This window comes from Xiphophorus hellerii, chromosome 19 (genome assembly GCF_003331165.1).
Source record: "Xiphophorus hellerii strain 12219 chromosome 19, Xiphophorus_hellerii-4.1, whole genome shotgun sequence".
NCBI classification, from domain to species: domain Eukaryota; kingdom Metazoa; phylum Chordata; class Actinopteri; order Cyprinodontiformes; family Poeciliidae; genus Xiphophorus; species Xiphophorus hellerii.
This window is the reverse complement of record NC_045690.1, coordinates 20,188,241-20,213,937: the sequence shown is the minus strand read 5'-3', so window position 1 is coordinate 20,213,937 and position 25,697 is coordinate 20,188,241. Positions and strand designations below refer to the sequence as shown.

Below are 25,697 nucleotides of genomic sequence, written 5' to 3'. Positions count from 1 at the left end.
AAATTTTGACTTTGCCAAACAAATCGACTTTTTTTTTTTTTTCCCAGGACAGAAATAGCTACATTTATGAACTCTCAAGTGGATTATTCAAGCATTTGTTGATACATGTAACAAGTCGAACATTTTATAACCTACTTGTGATCTTTTTGAGTTTTCAGATACTCTGCCAACCAGCATGTGGGTCACGGTCAGGGCCGGGTATAGAAGGATGTGGGGTTTCCCTAACTTTCCACTAAAGAAATATTATTTCTACACAACATTCATAGGTAGTCCTATGCATTAATTAATACAAAGAAGGTTCAATATGTCTCCTGGCCAGGAGCGCAATGTTGTTTCCCAGACAATGCACTCTTAACTTCATAATTTTCAAATACTTTAGCATTGTTTACATTCATAAAAATCCCAAAATATTAACACAACTCACCTGATATGGGCATATGAGCTTTAAGTAAGGTGCAGTGTTTACAAACTATGCATTCATTTCGAAAAATAAAAAAAAATGAAAAAGCAAAAGAAAAGAAAAGTCTTTTGGCCTCTCAAACCTTGGACCCCTGGGCTTCTGGCCCTGTCCGCGCTTTCTAAAGTCTGGCCCAGGCAGCTAAAGCTAAAGCACCCGCCGCTTCTTCTGCAAGTCAATCCTGGGACAACACCGCCCCCTGGTGTTCCAGTGCCGTCTATGGTTTGCACCCGTTTGTCCGTGGAGGGTTTTTGCTGGACACGAGTCACAGGTGATCTATTATTTTTGGATTATTTCATTATATGCATATATGTCTCTATGTTGTACTTTAAAACAGGTAAAACTATTCTGAAGGTTTTACAAGACCAATGTTTGAGTAGTAACTGTTCCCACATTGCTGACCCATTCTCCTATCAGCTCTTGTAGTTGACAGCAGCTTTTGGCTCATCTGCAGCAATATTAAATAAATTTTTACTACTGTGATGCTTTGCAACAAGGGAGCTCTATCATCCAGGAAAACACACAGATGGCCAATAACAATAAACTGTCTGGATTTCTGGATGCTTCAATACGACTCTTCAATCATCTGTGTTTCTTGGGCAGATTTGTGTAAAGAAACACACTTTGGACGAGAAGCAATCCGCTGTTGCATCCAGGATGTAATAGTGCCGACATAGCACAGGACTGGTTACACGCATTTACACTTGCAAATATTCCTAACAACTTAAAAGATGGCTCTATGTACTTATTAAGTTTAAAGGTGGCAAGGTGATTCTGCAGCACAGACTTCATGAGGAGACACTCCAGGGGCAGGAGGTTATTTCTTGCATTTTCTAATCAGGTTTTTTAATGAAAAATTCCAAACAGAGCATAAAAAAAACTGAATGAAAAAAATAAATCAGTGTGAAATATTGCTCAAGGTCTGATTTCCAAACTCTTTCTTTAGAAAACTGGCCTTATTGGTCGACACCAACAATCTCACATTGAATTTTGTGATGATCTGGAGAACTATTGTTTCCTTCATGATTTTCTTGGCAACAATTTCATGGGCGGCTGTTTTAATGAAAGCCCTGATTGTCGAGCGTTTCCCCCCCCCTACCCGACGAGGCATAATGGTTGCTATCACAACAAGACATTGATTAAAAGCACATCTGCCTTTCCTTGCTGCGATCAGTCTATGAATAACATTGAAATTTAAATTTCGCCCAGACTCTTTCACAGCTCTTCAGCACTACTAAAGTCAAATAAAGTTAGAAAATAATAATAAAAAAAACATACAGTGAAATAATTTCTTCATCTCACCACCATGTGCTAACTGTGCCTAAAATTATTAATTTTTTTTTCATATTTTGCAATGATGAAAAGAGATTGCATTGGATGTTTTAGTGTCAATTTTCTGACTTTTACAATATTAAATGTAAACTCTTTAGTTTATGAAGTGACCTTTTTCAGTAGGATTTGTTCAGAAGCGACTAATTAAAACATTCTGACCAAAGTTACCCACACGTCAACAGTAAATGGAAGAATCATGCTACTTTTACAGTAAAATAAAAAAATAGCATTCTGTTTTTAATGGCCATGACAGCAGTCGCGTCAAAACATAATACAGGACAGCTGATTGGTCCGCAGCTGCGTTTTTGTGCAAGTTAACCAATCAGATGCTTGGGTTTTTCTTTATTGAGATACAGCAGCAGCTGAAGTTATTTTTATTATACAACTTGTTATATAATAGTACAAAAAGCAAAAACGAATTTTAAAAGATGACATTGGTTCACTACTTTATCTAAATTACTGAATAAATTAGGACCCTTAAAATATATTTAAAATAGTTATCTGCTATGCATTTCCAATTCTATCCAAATGATCACATGTTCCAGCTCTGAAAATAACAAACCAAAAAAAACATGGAGTAGATACAAACAGAGAGAATGGAGAAGAAGAGTAAGGGAGGAAATTACTTGTGTTGTTTAATTATGAATAATTAATTTTCTTCTATTTGGTGACTTGGTGTTTTATAAACTGGATTTAATTAAAAATGGTGAACATGCCACTGATCGCCATTTCGTTTCGGTCAGTGTTATCAACTCGCAGCCATCATTGTTCTGTGCAAGAAGAAACCAGAAACAAACGCAGCCGCTCGGAGAATGTTTTGAACCTTTAATATACAGTGCTTCCATAAATCATTACCAAAAACACAGGTGGTAAAAATCAAATCAACACAAATAAGTTACACCGTAGTAAAAAGCACTTGAGATTCCTTTCTGATTTTATCATTAGTGTGAACCCTATACGAAAATAGCATAAAAAGTATGCAAACATAGAATTCCGTTCATATTATATATTTCCAATCTTTAGCTAAATAAACATTTTCTTCGGAAATGTATTTTTTTCCCCCCTCGACCAGACGGACGAAACGAGAAGTGTCTGTGGCCTCCACTTCCATCCGTAAAAATTCTTCTTCGAAACCTTTTGTTTTTTTTGCAACGTCGCTCCCCGCCCCACCCGAAACCCAAACAAGAACCTCGAGACGAGCCCAAATAAAAAAGGAGATATAAATTAACATACCAAACGTGAACAGTCTGCAGAAACCCTTTTTTTGTTTGTTTGTTTGTTTGTGACTGGTACGGCAGTCGAACATTTGACCTCACAGAACTCATACACACACACACACTGCTAACAGGATGCTTTAAACACACACTCGCACACACAGCCTGTGCATAGACCCAGATTGGAACTTGTAGAGTAAGCAGAGCTGATTCTGCTTGTTTTTGTCTCTTTCCCCACTCAACGTTCCTCCCTTCCTCCAGTTTGTCCTTTAAAGGAAAACAACCCTTTCACCTATTTGTTGCTTCGGCGGCTCCGGGCTAAAGGGCTTAACACTGGGATATGCAGCAACAGATGAGTCACGGTTACAATGGTCCAACTCAGTGCCTCGTATCAGGTAAACGGGAAGAGAGGAATCACAGATGCAAACAGTCTGCTTAGAAAAATGAAAACTTTGTCTTCATATTGGCATCTAAAAGACAATGCAATAATAATAACGGGGGAGGGGAGAAAAATGACAAATTGTCATCTAAACAGCTTTTTCAGCCAAATCTAGAATCTCAAAGCAAAAAAAAAAATCCAAAGGCAGACACAGATTTATCTCCATGTTAGTAGAGATCTAGTCTTGGCAATCGACACGTTCTAATGTTAAAATGTTAAGAGCCAACAGAGATTTTAGTTCAGCCGTCTAGATCAGAATCTACTGTTTGTCAGTTAATGATTTCCTGCCATCAACAGGCTTTTGGAGAGCGTGGAAAACGAGCCGTCGTAAGGAACGCTTGAGATTTTATCAGAAATAACAAAAAAAAAAAGAGAGAGAGAGAAAAAAAAAGCAGGTTAATATCAATATCTAAATCCGTGACAAGAACAATGGAAAAGTTCCATCAAAAAATTAAAAAAAAAGTCAAATTCATATCACTTTTTATTCATGTTTCAAATCTGAGCTCAGATTAGATGGGACTAAAGAAAATAAGGACTACAATTTATTTTCTGATGAAATGTTCTTACTGTTAACAGTCTGTGGAACGGCTACAAAGCTGAGGTAGAAAGCAGGAGGCAGAACCGTTAGTTCAGAGTAAAAATCTGATTAATTACTACAAATCACTACTTTTCCAAAAAGCTCGGCTGTTGATGAAAGTAAATGGTTTACTGACAGACGGCTCCCATATGTTCCCATCCATGTGGCATTTACTTGAAAACTAGCAGAGCTTTATTTCTTTGTCTGTGTATCCGAATCAAAATAAAGATGAGCTAAAGTTAAACGTGATATTAGAAATTTGTTTCAAACATATTATACATTACAGTCTAAAGTTTTTCTTGTGTAAATACTGCCATACTGAGGTATCTATACCGACAGACTGGCTCGTGCCTACATCTCGCCTACAATTAAGAATAAAAAAAAAAGAAAAAGAAAAAAGAAGCACACATTGTGAAAGCCAATGTCATGCCGTAAATACTGGAACGCGGTTTTAGGTTTGGACTGGGCCGGTTGTCGTCGCGCTCGTGTCCGTGGAGACCTGCGGTTCTGAACGGTCCCAGTCAGAACCCGCCATCAGTAACGGAGGCCTGACAGCGAGGCATCCAGAGCAGCTGCTTCTGAGCTGACAGAGAACACCGTGCTGGGAAGTGAGAGGGGATAACTTGTTCTATTGCACATACGCTTCTGCCGTTTCTTCATTTCTTGGCTCCCAATGAAAGAAAAAACAAAACAACAACAACAAAAAAAACACAGTTATAAACAGGTAGCAAGGAGCAATTGTTCTTGTTTAAATAAAAACAAAGAAAAGAAAAGCTTTTAAAAAAAGGGCTCGACAAAACTGCAGCCAAAACTAGAATAATAATAATGTTAATAATAATAATAATAATAATAATATTAATAATAACAATCTTCACAAAAACAACAAGAACCACATAGAACTACAGAGAAAAAGGGGTGGGGGAGATGGGAGAAAAAAGTTGACCTGCTTATTGTACACGTCCATAAAAAACACCAACAGTGTAAAATTGATTGTCATTTTCAAATAAAACTGTCATAACATCCAAGGCATAAAACAGTGAGGAACAGAGCAGGTTTTATTAAAAAAAAAAAGAAAAAAAAAAAAAGGGGGGGGGGGGGGGGTTTGACGACGGGGGATTCACAGAACCAAAAGCCCGGATAAACAGACAGAACCCATTTCATGCTTCAAAAAACACTTTTGGCAGCTGTTAGTGCAGAGGAGCAGCGACAACAACAGTCTGAACATGCCATCCATCCATCCATCCATCCATCCATCCATCCGAGGAAGCAGCCTTTCTTTCCCACTTCATCCTCGACGATCGGATATTGGTCGACTGAGGTCCGAAGAGGAGCTGAAGGTGAAAGGAAAACAGAAGACGGAAGGGGAGGTCCAACGCGCCTGTCGGAGCAAAGCGGGACTCAAAGTGCGGAGGAAGGCGGCGGCGGCTGGGAATCCAACAGGACGACGCATGGCTTTGATTTCACCGAGCCCTGTGAGCAAGAGAGGTACAACTCTTGGAAAAGCTGAGTAAAGGGGAGCTTTGGGAAGAACCCAACAAATCCGGACGCTCGCTGAAGTTTGAGCGGTGATCATCACAGACGTCGCCGAGCAACGGCGGTCTGTAAAAAAAAAAAGGAAAACAACAAAGGAGGGGTGCAGAGGGTCTCTGCCTCCGCCCTAATTCTGCCAGTCGTCGTCGTCGTCGCTGTCCTCGCCGCCGGAAGAGTCGTCGTTGGCGCTGTCGCCGACCGCCTGCCGCGTTCCGTTCTGATGCCGCATGGCGGCGGCGGCGGCCTCGGCTGCCGCCCTCGCCGCGGCGCGCTCCTCCGCCTCCTTCTGTCGCAGCGCCGCCGCCTTCTTCTCCTGCTCCGCGTGGCTCTTCATATGGGCGCTGCGGCTCTTCACCTTGTAGAAAATCCTGGGAACAGAGCGATCGGGTGAGTTACCATGTGGCTCAGTTGGATTCTAAGGAGACTGGTGACATCACGGTCACAAAAAGAACAACCATGTTGTCATGTTTCAAGCGGGAAAAAGAATTCCCCTACGCTGGCAGATAGAGCGGCTTGGAAAATTACAATCTTACCATAATTTGTCGCACTCTGACCAGAGTTCAATGTAATTTATTGGGATTACGTGTAATAGACTGAGACATATGGTGAAAAATGACCAAGTGGAAGGAAAATGATGTGTTGTTTTCAAATTTTTAACAGGATATCTGAAAAGTGTGGCATGTATCTGATGTTGGTTCCTTGATTCAATCATTCTGACGATTAATAGGAAAAAAAACATAGAGAAAACAAAATTGATCTGTCGACTACTTCTTGGAGGCAGATTACAAGTTGAATAAAAAAAAAAGTACTAAAAAGGAGTTGTTTTATTTTGTTATTATTTTTTAACAAATTAGTACTATCAAAATCCTTTTGTTTTTCTTGCTAGTCTTCCATAAGAGGTGAGGTTTGTGGGTTGTTTGTGTGGCGCAGTGGACCTTTACTAATTTTACTCATTTCGAAGACATTTGGTTGCACTGAATTTTAATCTAGAGGCATAAGAGTAAGAGCGGAATACAATTGCATTTTTTGGGGGAAAAAAGTTTTAAAACCATTTATAATTTCTCATAATTGCACAATCATGAACTAATTTGTGCGGGTCTATAAAACCTAATTTAAATAAAATGCATGAAATATTTTGAACAGACTCAAAATACTCTTAGAGATTAAATAGAGTAAAAAAAAGAGAAAATAATTATTTAAATCTGATGAATGTTGGTAAAGCCAGAAATTTCAAAGGCAGTGGGATTTGGGATTTTATTTTTTTGAATTTTCTCAGAGATGTAAGAATGTTCCGTCGATAAAACGTTAAAATCACAAACATGCACTGAAACTGCTAAGAACATTTAAAGCTACAGAAAAATCCTTGGCGTTTCTGTTTAAATGCGAACACATTCTGCCTCGCAGAAAGAACTGCGCGGGTCGGTTCCATCAGAACGAATGTAAAGGGTGTTAAGCGACAAGTATTCACACCCTTTGAAGGAAACGATCGTCTCAAATGCGGACGCTCTTGGAGCGCTTTCAAGAGCGAATGCAGCTCTCGCAGAGGCAGAGCTGCATCGCTGAGAGGCGAGATGTGCCTTTATCTGCTCTGCGCTTCGGTTGCTAGGACACGGCTGGCAATAACAGAACCGGTGCTGCCAGAGGACAAGCTGTTATTCAACCAAAGCATGACAGGAAGGGTAATTCTTTCAAACACAGACCATGAAACGCTCGCCTCTGTTTACTGATTCATATTCCGAGAGGTCAGTCGAAGCAGCAGCGTTTCCTGCTGGCTCTCCCGTCAGCTCTGAATCGGTAAGCAGACTGCTACAGGAGCGGCGGCTCTGATCGCTCACCTGCCACACTTCTTGCAGGGGAACTCGCCCTCCTGCCCCGCGGAGGCCTTGTTGCCCGACGGGGGGCTCGGCCGGCGCGCGTTGCCGTCGAAGCGCGGTTTGGTCTGGGGCGGCTGGGCGTGGTGGATGACCCTGGACACCGGCTGCTCCTTTCCCACCTCTGCCTGGCTCTTCATAATGAGGACTGTTGCAAGCTAAAAAAAAAAAGAAGAAAAAAAGACAGAAGTTTTAGTCCATAAATGGAAGGAAGGGGGAAAAAGAAAGAAATTGAAGGAGGAAGAAAAGAGTAAAGAAAAAATTAAGGAAAGACAGAAGTAAGGAAGGAAGGCATGAGGGAAGGAAGAATAAGGACAAAAGCAACGTTAGAGAGGAAGGAAAAAATACAGAAAACAAGGCAGGAAGGAAAGAAGGAATAAAGAAAAGGAAAGAAGGAAGGAAAAAAGTAATTAAGGAGTAAAGGAAAGAAGAAAAGAAGGAAGGAAAGGAGAAAGAAACAGAAAGGAGAAAAAGAAAGAAAGAAGAAAAGGAAAAGAAAGATGGAAGGGAAAGGAAAGGAAAAAAAATGAGGAAGGGAAGAAAGGAAAGGAGGAAGGAAGAAAAGAACAAAGAGAGAGTAGGAAACTAGGATAGATGGATAATCATACGGATGGTTGAATGCATGCAATATTTACAAGCTAAGAAGAGGAATAAAGTCTGCAGACTACTTTCAACTCCTCAACTTATCCAGACCTGTGAAAAACGATTTCATGCTTTCCCAAGCTGTGTGTGGACATGTGTCCGATCACATGACCATGGAGGCAGAACTCATCTCCAAACAACATCAACCGGACAAGTGCAAAAGTTTCCTGCTGAGTCATTGTTTCCCTTCCCAGCAGAGATAGGAGACGAGTTATTTCTAGAAAAGCCCAGTGGGGGGCAGCAGATCCAACACCTCGCCACCAGCTCTGAGTGCAACATGAAAACTGTGTATGATGAAATCACGTTTTTTTTTTGTTCCCCCCCCCACCCAGGAACCCGCGGAACAGAGTGTTGAAATTCAGTAAACCATGAGAAACTTCGGGCTTTGGCCTGCTCACAGTTTTAGTCCCAAACATGTTTATGTTTATTCAGTGTGATCTAAATGTGTCTGTGTTCAGACTTCCTTTAAGGAATTTTTAAAACGCAACTTTAACGGATTTAAAGAAGAATAAGGAAGAAATGTATACCAGAACTTGAAAGGTTCCGCATAAACTGTACAAAATACAACATGTGCAATAAGATCACAGTGATCAAAGCCTTCATACCGAGTGGGTCACTTCGCACTTACATTCTCAGTGGACGGCAGCGTGTGTGTCACCCTGGTGGGACAGACATCCTGTTTCCTGTCAGCTGAACCATCCCACTTCCTGCTGTCCTCCTCCTGCTGCTGCGGCTCCAGCCTTTGAGCGGCCTGCGAGAAAAAACAGCGAGTAAGACGCAGCGCTCTGGCAGGAGAGAGCCGTCTTCCCAAGACGTCCGTGACGTTGTTTAAGAGAGGTGGACGTTCGGGGAGGATAAAGATTGGGTGAACACCGGAGATGCTCACGTGACCGACCTTGTGGTCCTGCTCCTCCTCTGCCGTCCTGCTCTCCGGAGGCTCGTTCTCGCCGTAAATTAGCGCTCCGTTGCGGCCGATCTTCACGTGTTTCTTGTACGTGTAGTAGAACTCCACGCACTGCGCCACGGTCTTGGTCGTCACCTGCACGGACCCGTACGCACTGCGTCACAAGTTTTGCATATTTCGATCACAGCAAAAGACAAAATCCTTTTCCGAACACTCGTTCTTTTTGGTTATGAATGGTAAATCGTTGTTTTAGTTGGGTGTCAGTGAAAGATTTCAGCTTCTAGATTTGCCACTTTCTTCACCAAGTTTTTTTTTTTTCCCCCTAATGATTCAAAGTTCAGTCGTAAAATACTCTGTACGAGGATGACAGAAAAACTAGAACAGAAAAATCTAGTCTTTAATTTGAATACATTTATTCAGTGGGGAAAATCCTATTATGCAATCAAATGACCACGATTTCTATGAAATAAGTGCAGCTGAAGAATTATTTTTTTTATTTCTACTTTCATAGCTTGATAAGCAAACGCTTTTATCTTGCCAGTGCGAACAGAAAACAGGATGGTAAAGGAGGTAAAAACTGCCCCCCAAAAAAACAAAAAATAAATAAATATGTTTTTCTGTTCCACTAATGCAAATACAAGCATGTGGAGTTTGATCACCACTGATGGGACTTTTACAAGGAACTGTGTTTATTAGTCAGAGGAAAACAAAATTAGGGTTAGCAAAAACGCCATCTGGATATAAAATGATGATCATTCCTAAGTAAAGGGCGATCCATGATGCTGTGGGCCAGTTTATCTCCTAGGAGCTAAAAAAAAAATCTCTGAAATACGACGACATTTTAAATTAAAATTGGCAGCCTGTGCTTAAAAACAGAAGCTGGGTCATAATTGTGTTATTGAGAAGAATAACGAGTCGAAATCAAAAGGTCAAAACAACAGAGAAACGCTTCAAAAAACACTAAATTAATCGCCATCTATTCTCCTGCAGGGACCTTAAAAAAAACAGCACACACACAAAAAAAACCCACCACTCAGTGTGGAGTCAGCAGAATATAACCAAATCATTTAAGTTTGCACATGACGTTTTACAGTTTCTTGTAGCATTTGACATGACATTGTGATTTAAAAAAAAGAAAAGTGGAGCAAAGACTGAGTGTGCAAACCACATAACCATCAACAATGTGACACTCTAAATAGGCCTAACTTCGACCTCAAATTCTGCTGCATCGTTGTGGAAAAGCAAAGCAAAAAAAAAAAAAAAAAAAAGAAGAAAACCTTGCTTGACAATGACAGAGCAACAATCGAAACAGAAACGGAAACGCTGTTCCACAGCGACTGTATTTCCCTTTCCTCCGCCCACACAGTGGGCAGAGGACACAGAATATCATGTGTTCCTGTTCCGCTCGGAACAGGAACACATGATATACGTGGCCTTTAGTTGCCGCGGGGAGAATCAAAAGTTTCCTTTTCTTCAGATCGAAAGCACGCATACCTGCTTTTGCACCATGAAAAAGTCCTTCTTACACGTGGCCATGCCTTTGTTGAACAGACGCCTCTCAGCTGCCGTCCAGCTGTCTGATCCTGCAGGAAGGAGGAAGGGAAGAAGATATATATATATATATATATCGAAAAACACGTTCACGCCTCTAAAGTTGCTCCTGAATAAGAACGAGTGCAAGGAGACAGTAACAAGTGGAGTCCCATCCCCCACGCCCCCAATTCTTAAAACCACACACAAGCAATAGAAAAATAAATAAATAAAATCACTGGTTAAACAATGCCTTGTCTGTCTTCCGTTTGGGATTAACCACATGCTGTACTGCCCTTCACCCTCTTTACATCAACCTTCACAGGCATCCAGGGCACCAACACACTTTCAGAGCTGCAGCTGCTTTCAGGCAGTACAGAGAGAAAGAGGGAGGGAAAAAAAAAAAAGACAGAGGGGTTCCGGAGTCATCTGTGTGAGGCATGAATTACCCGAGTAGTGGTAGCTGGATAGATGATGTGTCTTTGGGAAGATTGGATCCCTCAGCATCAGCAGAGACAGAGCATCCTGAGGAAAATAAACAAAACAAAACAAAAAAGTAGCGTTTAATCACAATTAGAGGCTGCAGATTTAGAGAAAGGGGTTAGAGGTTGCAATGAGTTGGGTTAAACGCTTGTCTTTCCTGCAAACTCTACCGTGCGTCATAGCAAAACTGGACTCCATCAGGGTTGAGAGAAGTCGTCGAATCGACACTGTTGTCTTTCAGAGAAAACCATCTGACGGTGCGTGAATGTAGGAAGACGGCAGTTTGAGCCGGACTGCTGCAGAGAGTGGGCGCTTTGGCTGCCCCCTCCTCGTAGTTTCCTAGACAACATTGGACCGGTGCTGGTCGCTAGGGCCTGAAATCTCAACCCACAGCACCATAAAGCACCACGAGAGCTCGGGATCAGGCTGAAAGGACGTACGGCGCAGACTTCTCTAAAGATGCAAGAATTCGTTCGAGATCTCATTAGCTCAGATCTTTTTGAGGTCTTTCTCACAGTACGCAAAAAGACATTATTAGATAGTAAGCCTCCGAAAAGAACTTGATTAAAAATGCAAAAGTTTGTTTGTAATTTTTCTTTCTTGAGGTTTACCTGCTCAACTATAGACCTTTCTTTAATGAAATCAGTATATCAATAAATATCCAAAACAAAAGAAGGCCTTATTAAAAGAAAAATAAATAATTTTTGGGATCAAAATTTCTATTTTGCTGGCCAAATTGACTTGTGGTCAGGAGCCAAACAGAATCATTTCAGGGGCCAATCACATAAAACCCAAAATAAAACACGACAAACTTTCACAAAACCTGACAAAGTCAAGTGTCAAGAATGTCTTTGCAAGCATATCGAGTTCCGTTTACTCGGAATAACAACCAGTTGTATCCTCTCTTGTAACTCACACTATTTACCAATAATTGTTTCCTACCTCATTACAAAACAATTTTCTCAGCAGAAGTTCGGGTCAACGGAGTGCAAAAAGAAGCTGAGTTTTACTACGCCTGTTTTATCCGGGCACTAAAACATTTTAGCCGTTTGAGGTTAGCCTCTGATGTCATTAGTGGCCTTCTTGTGATGCAATCAGAACGAGACACAGGATGTTTTATTTCTGCAGCATGGGCGTGGCAATTATTTGTCTGCTCAGTTTTAGGAGTTTTGAATCACAATGAGAGGTTCTGACATTTTAGCCTCCATAATAAATCAGTGTCTTCATCTTGCTGGCAAATCTTTCAAAAGCCCCGTCGGAACTGGCCACTCCTTTAGCTAACCGGCACATGTCTGCAACGGAGATGGTATAAGTGTGACACATCGTGAAAAACCTCTTATTCGTCAGCAGTTTGCGATCCGCTTTCACTGATCGACAAAGGGCTAAAATGTTTGTTTCGGCTCTTGCAGCCCACACCGCTCTGCAGAGAGGCAGCGGGCCTCAGGCTATGAACAACCAGGCGGGTTTACTATCACAGTCATCTCAGATCACCACAGAGCTTCAGCACAAAGCAAAGTGAAAATCTACAGATCAGTCACTTCCTTTCAACAACCAGCGCGGGCTCGTCGAAGGACGGTCAATGCCCGTGCTTACAAAAACCCAAGAAATAAAAAATAAAAAAATGGCTAAGAGGAAATATCAGATTAGGGGAGGGTTGTAAATTAGATGTAGTAGATTTAATAAAACCTCACATTTGCATGCGGCCGGTTTGGGTTGTAGTTTTAAACCGAGGTAAGGAAGTTTTCAGCTAATAATTTAGCCTGCTTAGCTAAAGCACAAGTTTTAATTCTTGTGACTGTACATCGTGCGTCGTTTTGTAACAAACTGAAAATCTTTTTGCTTTGGTTTTCTTTACACAATAACTTACTCCAAAGAAGTTAGATGGTGTCAGAAAGTATTAAAAAACTTAAATACAAAAACAATGGAAATGATAAAAAAAAAAAAAAAAAAAAAAAAAAAACCTGGAATCTGATTTTGTGCAATTTTAAAAAAATTGTCCTTATAGATGTGAACGCACAGAGTGGAGGCGCAAAAGAAAATTTGTGCCAGAGTGTCTACTGTATGTCGGCACTGTGGGTATTCAGTGCCTTCTGTATGATGCAGATTAAATTTTCTCCAATAGTCATTTGAAATTCCGACGGATCTTATGTTTTGATGGACCAGACCAACACTAAATAGTTCTCCATCTGTTTTGTCAGGGCGAGCAAAAAGCGTTTCGACAAAACAGGATAAAAAGATTTGCACGTGGTGGATGTAAACTTTGGAACTGCCTTTTACATTTTTCTTATTCAATTTAGAAATCTAAAGAGATTTTTTGGGGGGAGGGGGGGAGTAATCCCAAAAAACATGCCTGCACTTAATCAGCATAGACACAAACCCTGTATCTGAAATGGTAGAAAAGTCGTGGCTCTTCTGTTAGCCCATTTTTCTATTATTCATACAAATTGCTGTGGAGTCAGTCAGTATGGATCGCTCGGCTGCACTCACCATTATGTCCCCTTTGGACTCGTATAAACAATGGAGTGCTAACTCCTGGTTGGTGCCTCCTCCGTATAAAACACTGGAACAGGCCAGGTGCATGAGGTCTTCCACTGAAAGAGACGTCGACAGCGAACGTTAAAATGTCAGCGTAACCACAGCAACTGCGCTTTCAGGATTTATTTTCACCATATTTCCATGATGAAAGATGATAAAATAGAGAAATCTGGAATCTAAGCGAGACTTGTTCTGTAAGAGTTAAAAAATAAATAAATAAATAAAAAAGATACTGAATAATTATTCTACTTTGGTAGAATAATTGGTATTGGTATAATAATTTGGTAGCTTTGGTCTATTTACAATTACAGGAGCTAAAATTGTTCTAATTTCCTTTCTTGGCTTGTTTGTCTCACCCTTGTCCTGGAAGTCTGGTTTCCCCTCCAGTTCAGACGGTGGAGCCCAAACCAGTTCGGCTCGATGGCGATCCAGTTCGACAGCTGACCTCTGCCTCAGCTCTGGCACTTCCGCTTGGTACCGCGACCCGATATTAATTCGTCTGCAGAAGTGATATCAGAACATTAGAATCAAATACATTAGGATTTCCAAAGGTTGTTTCTATTTTTGAGCAAAACTTGTCGGGTTGTGTAATTTTTTTTCTCTGTTTTTTTCATATTTTCAATGTCAGCTGCGCTATTTTCCTGTTACATCGCTTCGACACTGAGTTTTTGCTCTACAAGCCTGAGTTTTTCCCCAATGAATTACTCTTTACAACGAGGTCCACAATAAAAAAATGTAAAAAAAAAACACCACAGTGGTTGGTGCAGGAACAGATCTGCAACCCGCACGGATGTGGAGTTTTAAAGTAAAACTTTGTGGGAATTTAAACGTTCTGTGAAAAGTCATGGAGAATGCTGTGGTTCACACTCCTCGTTAAAGCTTTCCCGACAAAAAGCAACACCACATCAGAAACCTACATCACAAAATAACATACTTTCATTAAAGATTTATTATTAAATAATCTCCTTTTTTTTTTCTTTGCACACCTCTAAATAGATATTCATGTTTCACTTCAATTTGTTGCCACCGAAAACAATTCAGACGGTCCCTTCGCCTTCTGTGTTTCCCACGAGCTTCGCCGTATTTCCCGCTATGTGCGCGCGAGTGTACTCCAGCGGCCCCCTCGAGGGAAGGTGGGCCGGTAGAAGCTGACCTGCGATGGCTCTTGTGCGTTCGGGAGACCGAACTGAAAGCATGATTTGTGGGAAAAGCCCGAGTTCTCTGCGGCTGAGTAACTGCCGAGCAGATGGCATCAGACGGGCCGAGGCTTGAACAATGCGCCGCCGTAAACTGCTGCTCTTTGCCGACGCAGCGACAAACATGAGCCCACCCTCTCGGGCACGCCTGCTACAGACTTCGCATTTCAGTTCACAGAGGCCGGGTTTGGATTGGCGATTGCCTTAAATGAGCTTCGAATTAAATTCAGCGAGGGCCAAACTCTTTCTTTTAAACTGCTTTGTTCAAACAAAAGCTAGTGACTTTAATAAATCTGTGTAAATAGAGGATAAGTACATCCTTGCTGCAATCAGAAATTGGCAAAGCAGCAACAAGGTGCTGCTGATCTTTAATCTGCTTTGAACCAGTTAAGAAAACCACCACTGTGTCGTCTGGCCCAGTTAAGGTCATGAAATGGGTTTATGATTCTAAGCACAGATACAAATCTGCAGAAGAACGACAGAATCAAAAAGAATTAAGGTCCTGAAATGAATCAGTTCGAGACAAAATCTCTCTCTCTCTCTCTGTTTATTTCCCGCAAGTCTCATAAAACTGACCTGACGCAGTTTAGATGAATGAACAATTAAGTCAGAGATTATTGATATTAAATCATGAGGTTTAGATAACGAGAGTGCCATTTTTTTTTGCTTATTTTTTGTTGAAAGTGGCAGTTTGACAGGTTGCTTTCTTTTCAACTGAGGTAGCATTTAATTATTTGTTTATTTTAAAGAAACAGAAAGATACTTTAATTTTTATGCCCTTTGTGTCTATGTAAACCAACATAAAGAAGATAAAACAGAACGTATGGGTTCAATCCCAGATAATGGATCAGAGTAAAGTCAGTGCATGTTTAAATGATAATCCTTAACCAAAGTCAACCGACTTTTACCTCTTGTTCCTCAGCCCAGCATGGTTTGCCCACCATTTTTAACATCCAGCTTGCTAAACTCTATTTTAAGCCATCCACTTTGTTTTGTTGACCACGCAAGCTTGGGTTGTCTCCAACATTTCACCTTTTACAATGATGACCACAGTGACAGAGAGACTGTATTGGCTGCTGAAGCTCAAATTATTTGTCATGTGACCTAATCTACCTGCTGTGCTCAATTGGGCTTAGCTGTTAGGAAGAGAGCAGCCAAAACCACAGTAGTTCAATTTTACAAAGGTCAAAGCAAAGCAGTGCCTCTCTAAGGCACAGGAACAACGGTGTCACCAGACGATTCACTGAAAAAGCATTAAACTATGGACAGACGATAAACTTGCTAGCCTAGCATTTGGCTAGGAATTTAGCTAGCTGCTCTGAATCAAAACATTACAAAAAGTAGCAAGAAGTGAAGAATGTAGCTGTATGTGTCGAGTCAGGTATGTTTTCAGTAACAAAAGGCTGACCTGTACAAAACTTCTGTTATGACAGGAGTGGCCATGAAAAAACAAAGCATTGTTGGTGGATTGCTTGACTTTTTTTTTGTTGTTGTACATAAATCGGACACTTTGTTTAGAATTGGTGTTGTATAAATGAACCGAACTGACAAAACCACAACACTAACTTATACAAGGTAATACAGATGAAGCACCGTGTGTTACTTTACTGCAATTTAAGTTACTGAGTGTTCAAGCATGTAAATGGTGTTGATTTTTATGAACTTTTTATGAAGTATCAGTGGGACTGGGTTATTGACACAAGCCTAAATGACTCAAGCATCAGTGAAACATGGTAGTCTAGTTTATTTACTTTGGATCAACATTATAAGCTTTTTCTTCTTTTGCTCTTTCAGTTTGTTAGTTTGCTTGTATTTCCTTTTAAATCCTGTAAAGCACTTTGTATTGCCTTGTTGCTGAAAATGTGCTATATAAATAAAATTACATTTACCTAATCAAACTGAATTTTCAGGAACTTAACTTTATTGCCCACAGCTTTCAGAAACCTTTCATTATATGGTCTCTTTCTGCATCCTGAGAACAAAGAAGGGCAAATCCTGGTTTTAGACGGTCCAGTGGTAACAGCGGCGGAGAGTACAGCCGCATTTAATGACAGGTTTAGAGTTTCAAGAACTTGCGATCTCCGAGGAGATGATTTATGACTCAATCCAGTGTTGTTTTGAATAATTGATCGCAGGGCTATTCCTCCCGCTAGGATAATGCGAGCTACCGAGGAGCCTGGTCGTCTCTTTGAAAATGTCAGTCGGCCTTCAAAACCGCTTGCTTCCAGAGTGAAACGGGATACTCACGGCTCGATGCTGACCGGCGTGGTCTCACTCATGGCGGACAGCACCGGTGGCGTGATGTCGCAGCTGTCTGAAGAGCGGCGAAACAAAATGCAGTCGGTGACAATATACAAGTCTCTCATAGCTTTGCTTTAACAATTGGCTTATTCTTCTTTTCAAACTGAATTGCATGAAAGCAAATGTCAATATGAATACATTTTATAACAGTCCAGCAAATCTGACCTAACACTGTAAGGCAACCTGACCCACCCCAGTCTTAGCTTTACCTGCCAGGAAAGGACACATCTGATAGGATAATTGAGGAGGAACTAACAATTATTTTAGTTATCAGTTGATTTATGGATTATTCTGACAATCAATTAGTCAAATCTAAATACTGGGACCTTCTTCAGAATTTTTGTTGAATCGTTCATTATGCGATATGAGAAATGCATTAAAAGATGCAAATCAACAAATAATTCAATTCCTTCTTAAACTAAAATAAAGATTCTCTTGCCTGAAATCCAGCAACAGAGAATTCCTTAAGTAAGCGCTTTGTAATTTAACGCAAATGATCCAGCTGCAGGTAAAAAATTGGATCTGCTCAGCCCATTCTGCTAGACTTATCAATTAACTTGACAAACTGATTAATAATCAGATAATAAAAGATGATCAATAAGGGTTGTTTTTTTCTTTACAGAATTTGAACCAGATAAAGACAAAAATGTCACTTGATTAATTCTGGTTAGAACATATACAGACAAAAGTTATTTGTCTTAAAGGCAAAATGTAATTTTTTTTGTACAGTTTTGGTGTAATCATTGCTCAAATGGCTGAGCCTGTTTACCCCAGTTAACGATTAATCAATTACTAAACGAGTTGACGATTATCTAAATAACCAATTCTTCACGACTTGTTATTTAATGTGCTTATGCTTCCACATAGCTTGTTGCAGTCCACATTTTCTGTGGATATACAGATGACAAGATGTCATTGCACTCACTGGAACGCAACAAGCTGCGAGTGGCTGACTTGGGAGTCGCAGGAGGGGGCAGGCCCGGGCCACTGGCTGCAGCCGACGAGAGGAAGGTGGAGAAGTAGAGGCCCGAGCCCTCCCGAACGGGGCTGAGGATCGGCGGAGGCGTGTACGGGGGCATCGTGATCGGGTTGTCGGCGAGGCGAACGGGGGAGCGAAGGTGGCTCTGGTAGGGCGTGATGCTGGAGTAGACGGGCGGGGCGATGAATAAACTCGGTTTGGGCGGCGGGATGAAGAGAGGCTCCGGTCGGGGACGCCGTTTGGACTTCCTGCCGTCGTCGTCCCTCTCTCCCTCCGTGCCGTCATTCTGGAGAGAGGAGGTGGAAAAATTGATTACGGCGAGATCCGCGTGCGTGGTAGCACTTTCTGATTGAGAGAGCCAAAAGAATGCAAGCCAGTGAAGCAGTTTTACTTGAAAGGTAGACGGAAAAGAGCGCAGGGCCTTAAATGTAAGGTACACAATGTACAGAATCAAAGTGCTGCTAATCTGCCTGATCTGGGACAGGGAGTCCAGTTCACCACCCCCCCACAGCTGAATGAGGGTGAAGGGAGAAAATGGGGGAGGGACAGCATGGAATACTGCATGGGGAAGGGGCAGCGCGTCTGTAGGGCGGCGTGCCATGAATTCAAGGATTTAAAGCTGGAATTAAAACAGACAAAATCCAGGACGCTGGATTATTACCCACAGCTCTAAGGAAGGTCTTCAGCTTGTTTTTATTACAGCGTTAAAATGACATTGAAAGATACGACAGAAAACAAAACAAACAAACAAAAAAAAACTGGTGAGCACTCACCTGCTCTGAACTTTCTGATAAGGAGTTTCGGAGCGAGCGTCTGCGGGTGACGATGACCGAGGGTTTGTGATCGGCTCGCCCGAGGTCCTGGTGGTTGGGAGGCCGGTGAGGCCAGCTGGTTGCCACGGCTGCTCCATCCCTATCCGGAGACGAGGGGTCCTGTCTCCGAACGGGGACAGACACGGGGATGACGAGCGGAAGGAGGCTGTCGTCTCGGGGCCGCTTGGCGTTCATGCTCTCCGGTTCGGCGGGACTCCACGGCCTGTGAGGCTCCTGATCAACACGCCAGAGCAAAAGTATCGATGCTTGTTAGGAATACTGTCCACTTCGTGACATGAGACAGAAGCTGGGTGTCCCTATGCAGGCCAGCATTGGTAAAAGATGAGCAACGAGTCTTAAAATGCACTGATCTTTTGCATAATTTAAAAAAAATCACATCTCCAAAAACCGTTGTCGATAAAATTGATTAATCGCCTTTAATCAATTTTAGGCATTTGGGGATTGCTAGAAGTTTCAGTAATTGCCCTGCCAGTGATTTTGACGTAAAACAAAAGCATCTTGGGTCCAAAATTAAGTATGGCGGAGGACCTGTGATGCTCTGGGCCTGTTTCGATTAACCTACATTTTCTTGACACTTTCTTTTTGTACAGTTTCATAATGTTCCCCCACAGCTCCTTGTGATCTTTATCATCTCAGCCATTAAAAATATACGTCAGATACAGAAATTATGTACATTAAGAGTCCATTAAATTAATTAGCTGACACCTGAAATATAATAGCAAGAGACTGATATAAAAGGACTCTTGCTAATAGTAGTAAGAGTCTATTAATAGGCTACTAATAACTGAGTGTTAGCAGTCTGTGACATTTTACACGATGATAACAACTTAGCATATTGCATATATGCAAATCACTACGTTACCCCCCTCCATTAAATAAAGACACTCAAACTAAAGTTTGTCTGTTTTTTTAATGCTGGATTACAATACTGCTAAAAGAAAACAAGAGAAGATACAGCTTTTAAAGCATCTTTATCGTAATAAGTGCCCACAAATTTCTCCACTACTATATGAGCATTTGAACAAGTGCTATATGAAGCATGAAAGAAAACAAACTTCTAAGCAAGGCAAGTAGGACAGTTGGACTGATGGAAAAGCAGAAATCAACTTTCAGGTTGAGCTCCAAACTTGAAACAGCAGCTTGCAGATGTTATCACAGCAAAACTCTCAAGTGACTTGTTAATAACCAAAGATCAGCATAAAACTGCAAAAATATAGTTTAGACAATAAAAAAAATTACTAAGCTGTTTCCTGTACAGTAAATCGGCGTTGAACATAAAAGAACCCCTTAAATATGAACAGATTTGTACATTTAACCCCATTCAGGGACAACCTCTTCCAGGTACAGGTTGATGATTTATGCAACTTTGATGATGTTTGCTACTTACTCCCTACTGCAAGGAAATGTTTTATTACTTTAGTAATTACCTACCAGTGAAAAGTCACCTAGAATTGGATTGGCTTGATCACATCTCACAAATCTGGCACATCCAAAGTAGGATCAAAATGAAAATAAAAGACGCCTATAAAACTAACTTGAATATAAAAAGGATTTTACAAAAATCTAAAAAAAAAAAACAACTTATCGATAACACAGATCACACTCTTTATGAAACTGTCATAGAAAAGTAAAGTTTCTACAGGCAGAGGCTTCTTCAAATTCGCTGCAATACAAACTGCTACAGGAGATAATTCCTCCCCACAGCCATCAGCATCTACAACAACTCTTTGAAGAACCTTGAATTAATGTGATGTAGAATAACACTGAATTTTCCTTTAGGACTTTGAACTGAATTTGAATTTAAATATTTCAGAGACATGAGCATTTCTGTGGCTATTTACATGAAATAATACAGTGGTATGCAATAGTAAGATACATAGGTCTAAATGATTTGCTTACAGGTAGAACAGAAAATGGAAGTTGATGGCAAAATAAGGGAAAGGAATGAGCTTAAGAACTGAAGAAGTGAACTGACAGAAGTGAACTGACACACAGCAAACATAAGAAATTACAATCACTGCTTTATTTTCATTAATATTATTTGTACTTTTAGTGCTCTATTATCATCATACTATTATTATTATTATATAATTAACATATCATTAAATCAAAAATTTTGAAAATAAATCCAATTCTGTGGCAGACACTTCCTGTATTGTTTTGAAAGTCTGCACCCAGACTTCAAAACAGAAGTGTCACACTTTAGAGTTCAAACTCTACCACGGTTCTCAAAAGGAACTGTCCCCTTTGCATTCTCCTTCACGTGTTTTTTTTTTTTTCTCTTCTGTCTTTGAGAAACCACGATGACTGAGCATCAGCGGCCGTACATCAAAGCCGCGATCGGCTCGGGTCTGCAGCACCTTCGAAACCCCGATCTCAAAACATCAGAAGAGCGTTGGGGACCAGTTGCTCGCCGGAGAGGAACAAGGCCGCCGTGGCTACGCCGCGCCGCTGCGCATTATTACTGGTGGAAAACTCCAGCTCCCTCCAACACAGAAGTAGAGAGATATTCTGCTGAGCACTGCAGGCGAGGCAACCCTGAACCCCCCACCCTGCACAGAGGCTGTGAGGGGCGGGGGAGGACGGACCAAGCTGAAGGTTTGCTTTTTTTTTTTTTTTAAAGGGGGGGAGGTGTGCAGGCATGTAACCAAACACACAGGCTGCATGATCAGCTACTCATGAGTTGAATTTGGGGCACTACAAACACACTCTGCTGTTTGGCAACACGACTTTGTTGCACAACCGAGACTCTCAGCGCATAAACAAAGAGGAGTTTATGAGCTCATGCTTTGGGGGGTTCTCGTTATTCAACCTCATTTAGAGTTAAAAATGCCTGAAACGCTACACCCAAAAGTTGCCCATAACGAACGAATAAACGCCGCAGCTCAGATTTTTTTTTTTTTTTTACCCATAAGGCCGAGCTGAGCAGCTCACTTTGTGGCGCACATGTCGCTGGGTGCCGATTTACACCCAAAGGCTCTTCCAGCAACACAGTAATCACAAACGAGGAGCTTTGGCACACTTTTAGCTGGCAGCCGTGTCAGGCCGTTTGCTCCATTTTACACTCCTGTTGAGGGAATTTAAGTCCCAACGCAATTATATCCGTGGATGGTGCTGGAAGAATAGATTTTTTACCTGTAAAGAATTTGAGCTCCAAATTGCAGTGCAGTCGCAGGGGTGGGGGCAGTTCAGTGTATTTGATATTCTTCTGTAAAAAAATAATCTCTGTGCTGGGCAAGGCTTTAGAATGGGCTTACACAGGCAGAAGCCCAGGGCTCCATCTTTCTGGGGGATGCCCAAAATTCTGCTGTTTTTTGGGGGTTTTTATTAACGAATGCATGTTTTGATACTTTATATAAAACTCACAAACCAGAATCAGAAGGATTGTATTAATAATGATATATAATAATAATAATAATAAGAGTAAAATAATATGTTTTTCTAGCATATCATACTATTCAATTGGACTATGAAGTAACTATGTTACCTTCAGTTGTTTTAAAAATGCTGCATATATCAAATGTGACTAAAAAGAAATTAAACTTTGTAATTTAATGCCTTGAATTACTTTGTAATACCTTGAAGTTGTGTCTCTGTTGCTTTAAAAACACCTGCTCTTTCTGAAACCCGGCCTCAGAGAGAGGCATTGGTCCTCTATTAACCCTTTAACAACATTTCTACGTTGTTAAAGGGTTGTATTGTGTGGAGAATTATCCGTTCTCCATGATTAATACCAAAATACAGCTGGTCCATTGCTGGTCATGCTACCTTTAGGAGTTTAGCAGGACAAAATGACAACAAGCCACACTTGGTAACTTCCTTTGTTAGCCTCTGTCTAAGCTACGTCCTAAAGGGGGCGTCCCCTAGTGTGTCGTATCCTGTAACCCTAGCTTTCATTTGCATTTCCTAACATGTCATTTCCTTTAGCTTCAGCTTTGCAACTAGCGAAAAGAGATAGAGGGAAAACACAGAATTGTTTATTCTCAACAATTGATCAAATAATTTTTCTGTAGTGGATAGGGCACCAAAACAGACTCCAGCCCAGCGGTCTACAGCCTTGTAAATCCGGCCCTGTCTCTGTAGGTGAACAGAACAACGCTGAGGAATATCCTTACATCGAAACTTTTTAAACTACTTTGAAAAACTCACTGAGCTTACCATAGCGTCTGATAAGTAGGATCAATTGGAATGTATGTATAATTGAATTAAAATGATCTTTTCTTTGGTACAGTGCCTCGAGATAACATTGTTGGGAATTGGCGCAATATAAATAAACTGATTTAAATTGAATAGATGAATAAGCAAACAGGAACAAGCATATTCCTGAAGTCAACAATAAAACAGTTTCCTTACCTTGCTTAGTGAAGGAGACTTCCTCTCTGAAGCCTCTTGAGCGAGCATCTCCAGGTTGACCTCCTGGGACACCCGGCGCTTCCTGCGCGTGCTCTGGATGACCCCCGTGGGCGCCGCCTGGACGTCACGGGCCCCGTTCTCCGGGCCCGACTGATCCAAGGGCCCGCAAAGGAAAGGGTTGTCAGACGGCGCCCCGCCTTCCTTGGACAGCCGGCGAGATCTGCGGAGCTGCGCCTGCGATTGCGACGACGGCTCGGGCGGTGGGGGGGCCTGCAGAGGATCGGACGGCTGCTGCTGGGGTTCTGGCGTGATGTCCTGGATCAGCGGTTCCTGGATCTTCGGCGGAGCCGGAGCGGTGGACTCCTGCGAGTGCACGACCACGGGCTGCGGGTGTGCGTTTTGTGCCGCAGAGAAACAGTCTAGCACATGGGGGTTTTGTTGTTGCGACTGCTGATGTTGCATTTGCTGCTGAATCTGGAGCTGTTGCCGCTGCTGTTGCATCTTTTGTTGCTGTTGTTGCTGCTCATGGTGTAACTGCTGCTGCTGCTGCTGTAACTGGACATGCGGATGCCGGATGATTTGCTGATGCTGTTGAATTTGCTGCTGAATGACATGCTGCTGCTGCTGCTGCCGTTGCATTTGCTCTTGATTCTGCAGCTGCTGAAGATGCAGCGAAGACTGCTTCGAATTCGAGTAGTTCGGCGGGTTCGGTAGTGTGTTCCTGCTCCCTTGGAAGGTCTGGTAATAAGCGGGCAGGTGCTGTTTGGGCTGACCGAAGGCCAGCTGGAAGGACTGCAAGACGGAGCTTCCTCCGGGGTGGGGGGCGCTCTGCTGCTGAGCGTTCAGCGCCCCTGGTTTCATCGTCTCCTGAAAGATTTGGGATGTCTGCTGCTGCTGCTCCCACTCCAGAGCTCGAGACTTCACAGCGTTGGTTGGCTGCTGATGCAGCTGCAAGCCGGGGGGAGTCTCGTGCATCGCCTTCACAAACGCATTCTGGGTCCTTGTGAGATTCTGAAAAGCCGGCGCCCAGCTAGGCATGGCAGTCCAGGAGGCAGCTCTCTGCTGCTGCTGCTGACCGGGCTCCGGGTGAGCCCACTTCATCGGCACTGTCTGCTGATAGTGGCCCCTGTTCTGGTCACCCTTATCTGGGCTGAAGATCACAGAGTTGAAGTACATGTGAGGAGCCTCAGGGTTGGAGGTCACTGTACTCGCCGCCTCGCTTTGTCCGGACTCCGAGGCGACGGCGGTGCCGCTGGGGACGAAGTACGCCCCGTCGGGATGCTGCGACGTCTCCTTCATCAGGTCTCCTGGTTGGTCGCCGAAAAACGTGATGCGTTTGCCCGTTCTCTTGGCGCTGGGTTTCTGCTGGGCTGGTACGCTCATGACGAGCATGAATGGGCTGAAGCAGGGAACCACTCCAACCCAGGCCTATGCAGAATGTTCTTTTGACTTAAAACAAAGTCTTCTTTTTTTTATTCACAGTAAAAAATAATAAAAAAAAATCCCTTTGAAGTTCTTCACAATCTCCAGTCGGGGGTGAAACGATCTGAAGAAGTCTCTGTGTTTTTCTCATTCATGGGCGACACCCTGCATAGAGAAAATGAGACAGAGGTCATGGGTTAAACAATCAGACCAAAAAAGGGACCCTCACAGGGAGAGGGCGGGGGGTTGGGGTCTCATTAGCATCAGCCACGTAAAAACCTGCCGTTTGCTTTTTCAGCAAAAGATCTCCTTTGAAAAGGTACTGACTGGGAGAATAGCACAGGAGAGGGGCGGGTTTACATGTTGGCCCACATTGTCATGCTACAAACAACAAGTTCAATGTATTTTGCAAGAGGAAGGGCGATCTGTTGCGATAGATTAACACTCAATTCAGCAAATTTATATGGGTGCACAACGTGGTATTAAAGTTTTATCACAAAATTTTGTGGTGTTATTGTGATACACAATAAAAGTGACGATAAGAGACATTTATTACTTCATTGTTAGGTAACTGTATGGCTGTGACGGCATGACACAGCACTCTAGAAAACCCAACCCGTTTGTAAGGAGCTTCTGAAGGACACCAATCACATAAGGAATTGTGATCACTGAATTGCTCACAGTATCTGCATTTAATCATATTATCATTTGAATTAAGATGTACTGATACTTTCATTAAACAAACAGGAGAAAAAAAAATGGTAAAACTAACAATGCAAGTGTCCGAAAATACGGACACTTGCGGGGGTTTTGGATGTGATAAATGTCCACCCCTAGTGCAAAAATGTGAAGTAGAAGAAACAATGGTTTAATGAAATCTAAAAAAGGAGGGTGTACATTTGTATTCATTCACCTGCGATCCAGTACTAAAACTTAAAAAACATTTACAAATTATTTCCTTTAGAAGTAAGTAATTGGTAAATGAAGTCCACATATCTGTTATTTAAACTGACAAATCTTCAGTATCTTAGTGCATCAGGTAGACCGCATCATACAGGTGAGCTAAAGTTAAAGTCAGCATAACAACAATAATGTGACG

General features: G+C 41.9%; 1 protein-coding gene across 3 annotated transcripts in view; it reads right to left on the bottom strand.

The window, feature by feature from the left end:
- Positions 1 to 2,594: 2,594 nt before the first annotated feature.
- Positions 2,595 to 25,697, bottom strand: part of mideasb (mitotic deacetylase associated SANT domain protein b) — a 30,479-nt gene continuing 7,376 nt past the window's right edge. For all 3 annotated transcript variants that reach the window (XM_032546981.1, XM_032546982.1, XM_032546980.1), the window contains 12 exons: positions 23,177 to 24,763; positions 18,764 to 19,036; positions 17,937 to 18,276; positions 16,958 to 17,024; positions 13,871 to 14,013; positions 13,467 to 13,570; positions 10,946 to 11,021; positions 10,461 to 10,549; positions 8,958 to 9,101; positions 8,691 to 8,813; positions 7,385 to 7,578; positions 2,595 to 5,917 (listed from right to left, as the gene is read on the bottom strand). In XM_032546981.1, coding sequence (XP_032402872.1) covers positions 5,677 to 5,917; positions 7,385 to 7,578; positions 8,691 to 8,813; positions 8,958 to 9,101; positions 10,461 to 10,549; positions 10,946 to 11,021; positions 13,467 to 13,570; positions 13,871 to 14,013; positions 16,958 to 17,024; positions 17,937 to 18,276; positions 18,764 to 19,036; positions 23,177 to 24,568 — 3,186 coding nt within the window. In that variant the 5' untranslated portion in view covers positions 24,569 to 24,763 and the 3' untranslated portion in view covers positions 2,595 to 5,676. The remainder of the gene's footprint in view (positions 5,918 to 7,384; positions 7,579 to 8,690; positions 8,814 to 8,957; positions 9,102 to 10,460; positions 10,550 to 10,945; positions 11,022 to 13,466; positions 13,571 to 13,870; positions 14,014 to 16,957; positions 17,025 to 17,936; positions 18,277 to 18,763; positions 19,037 to 23,176; positions 24,764 to 25,697) is intronic.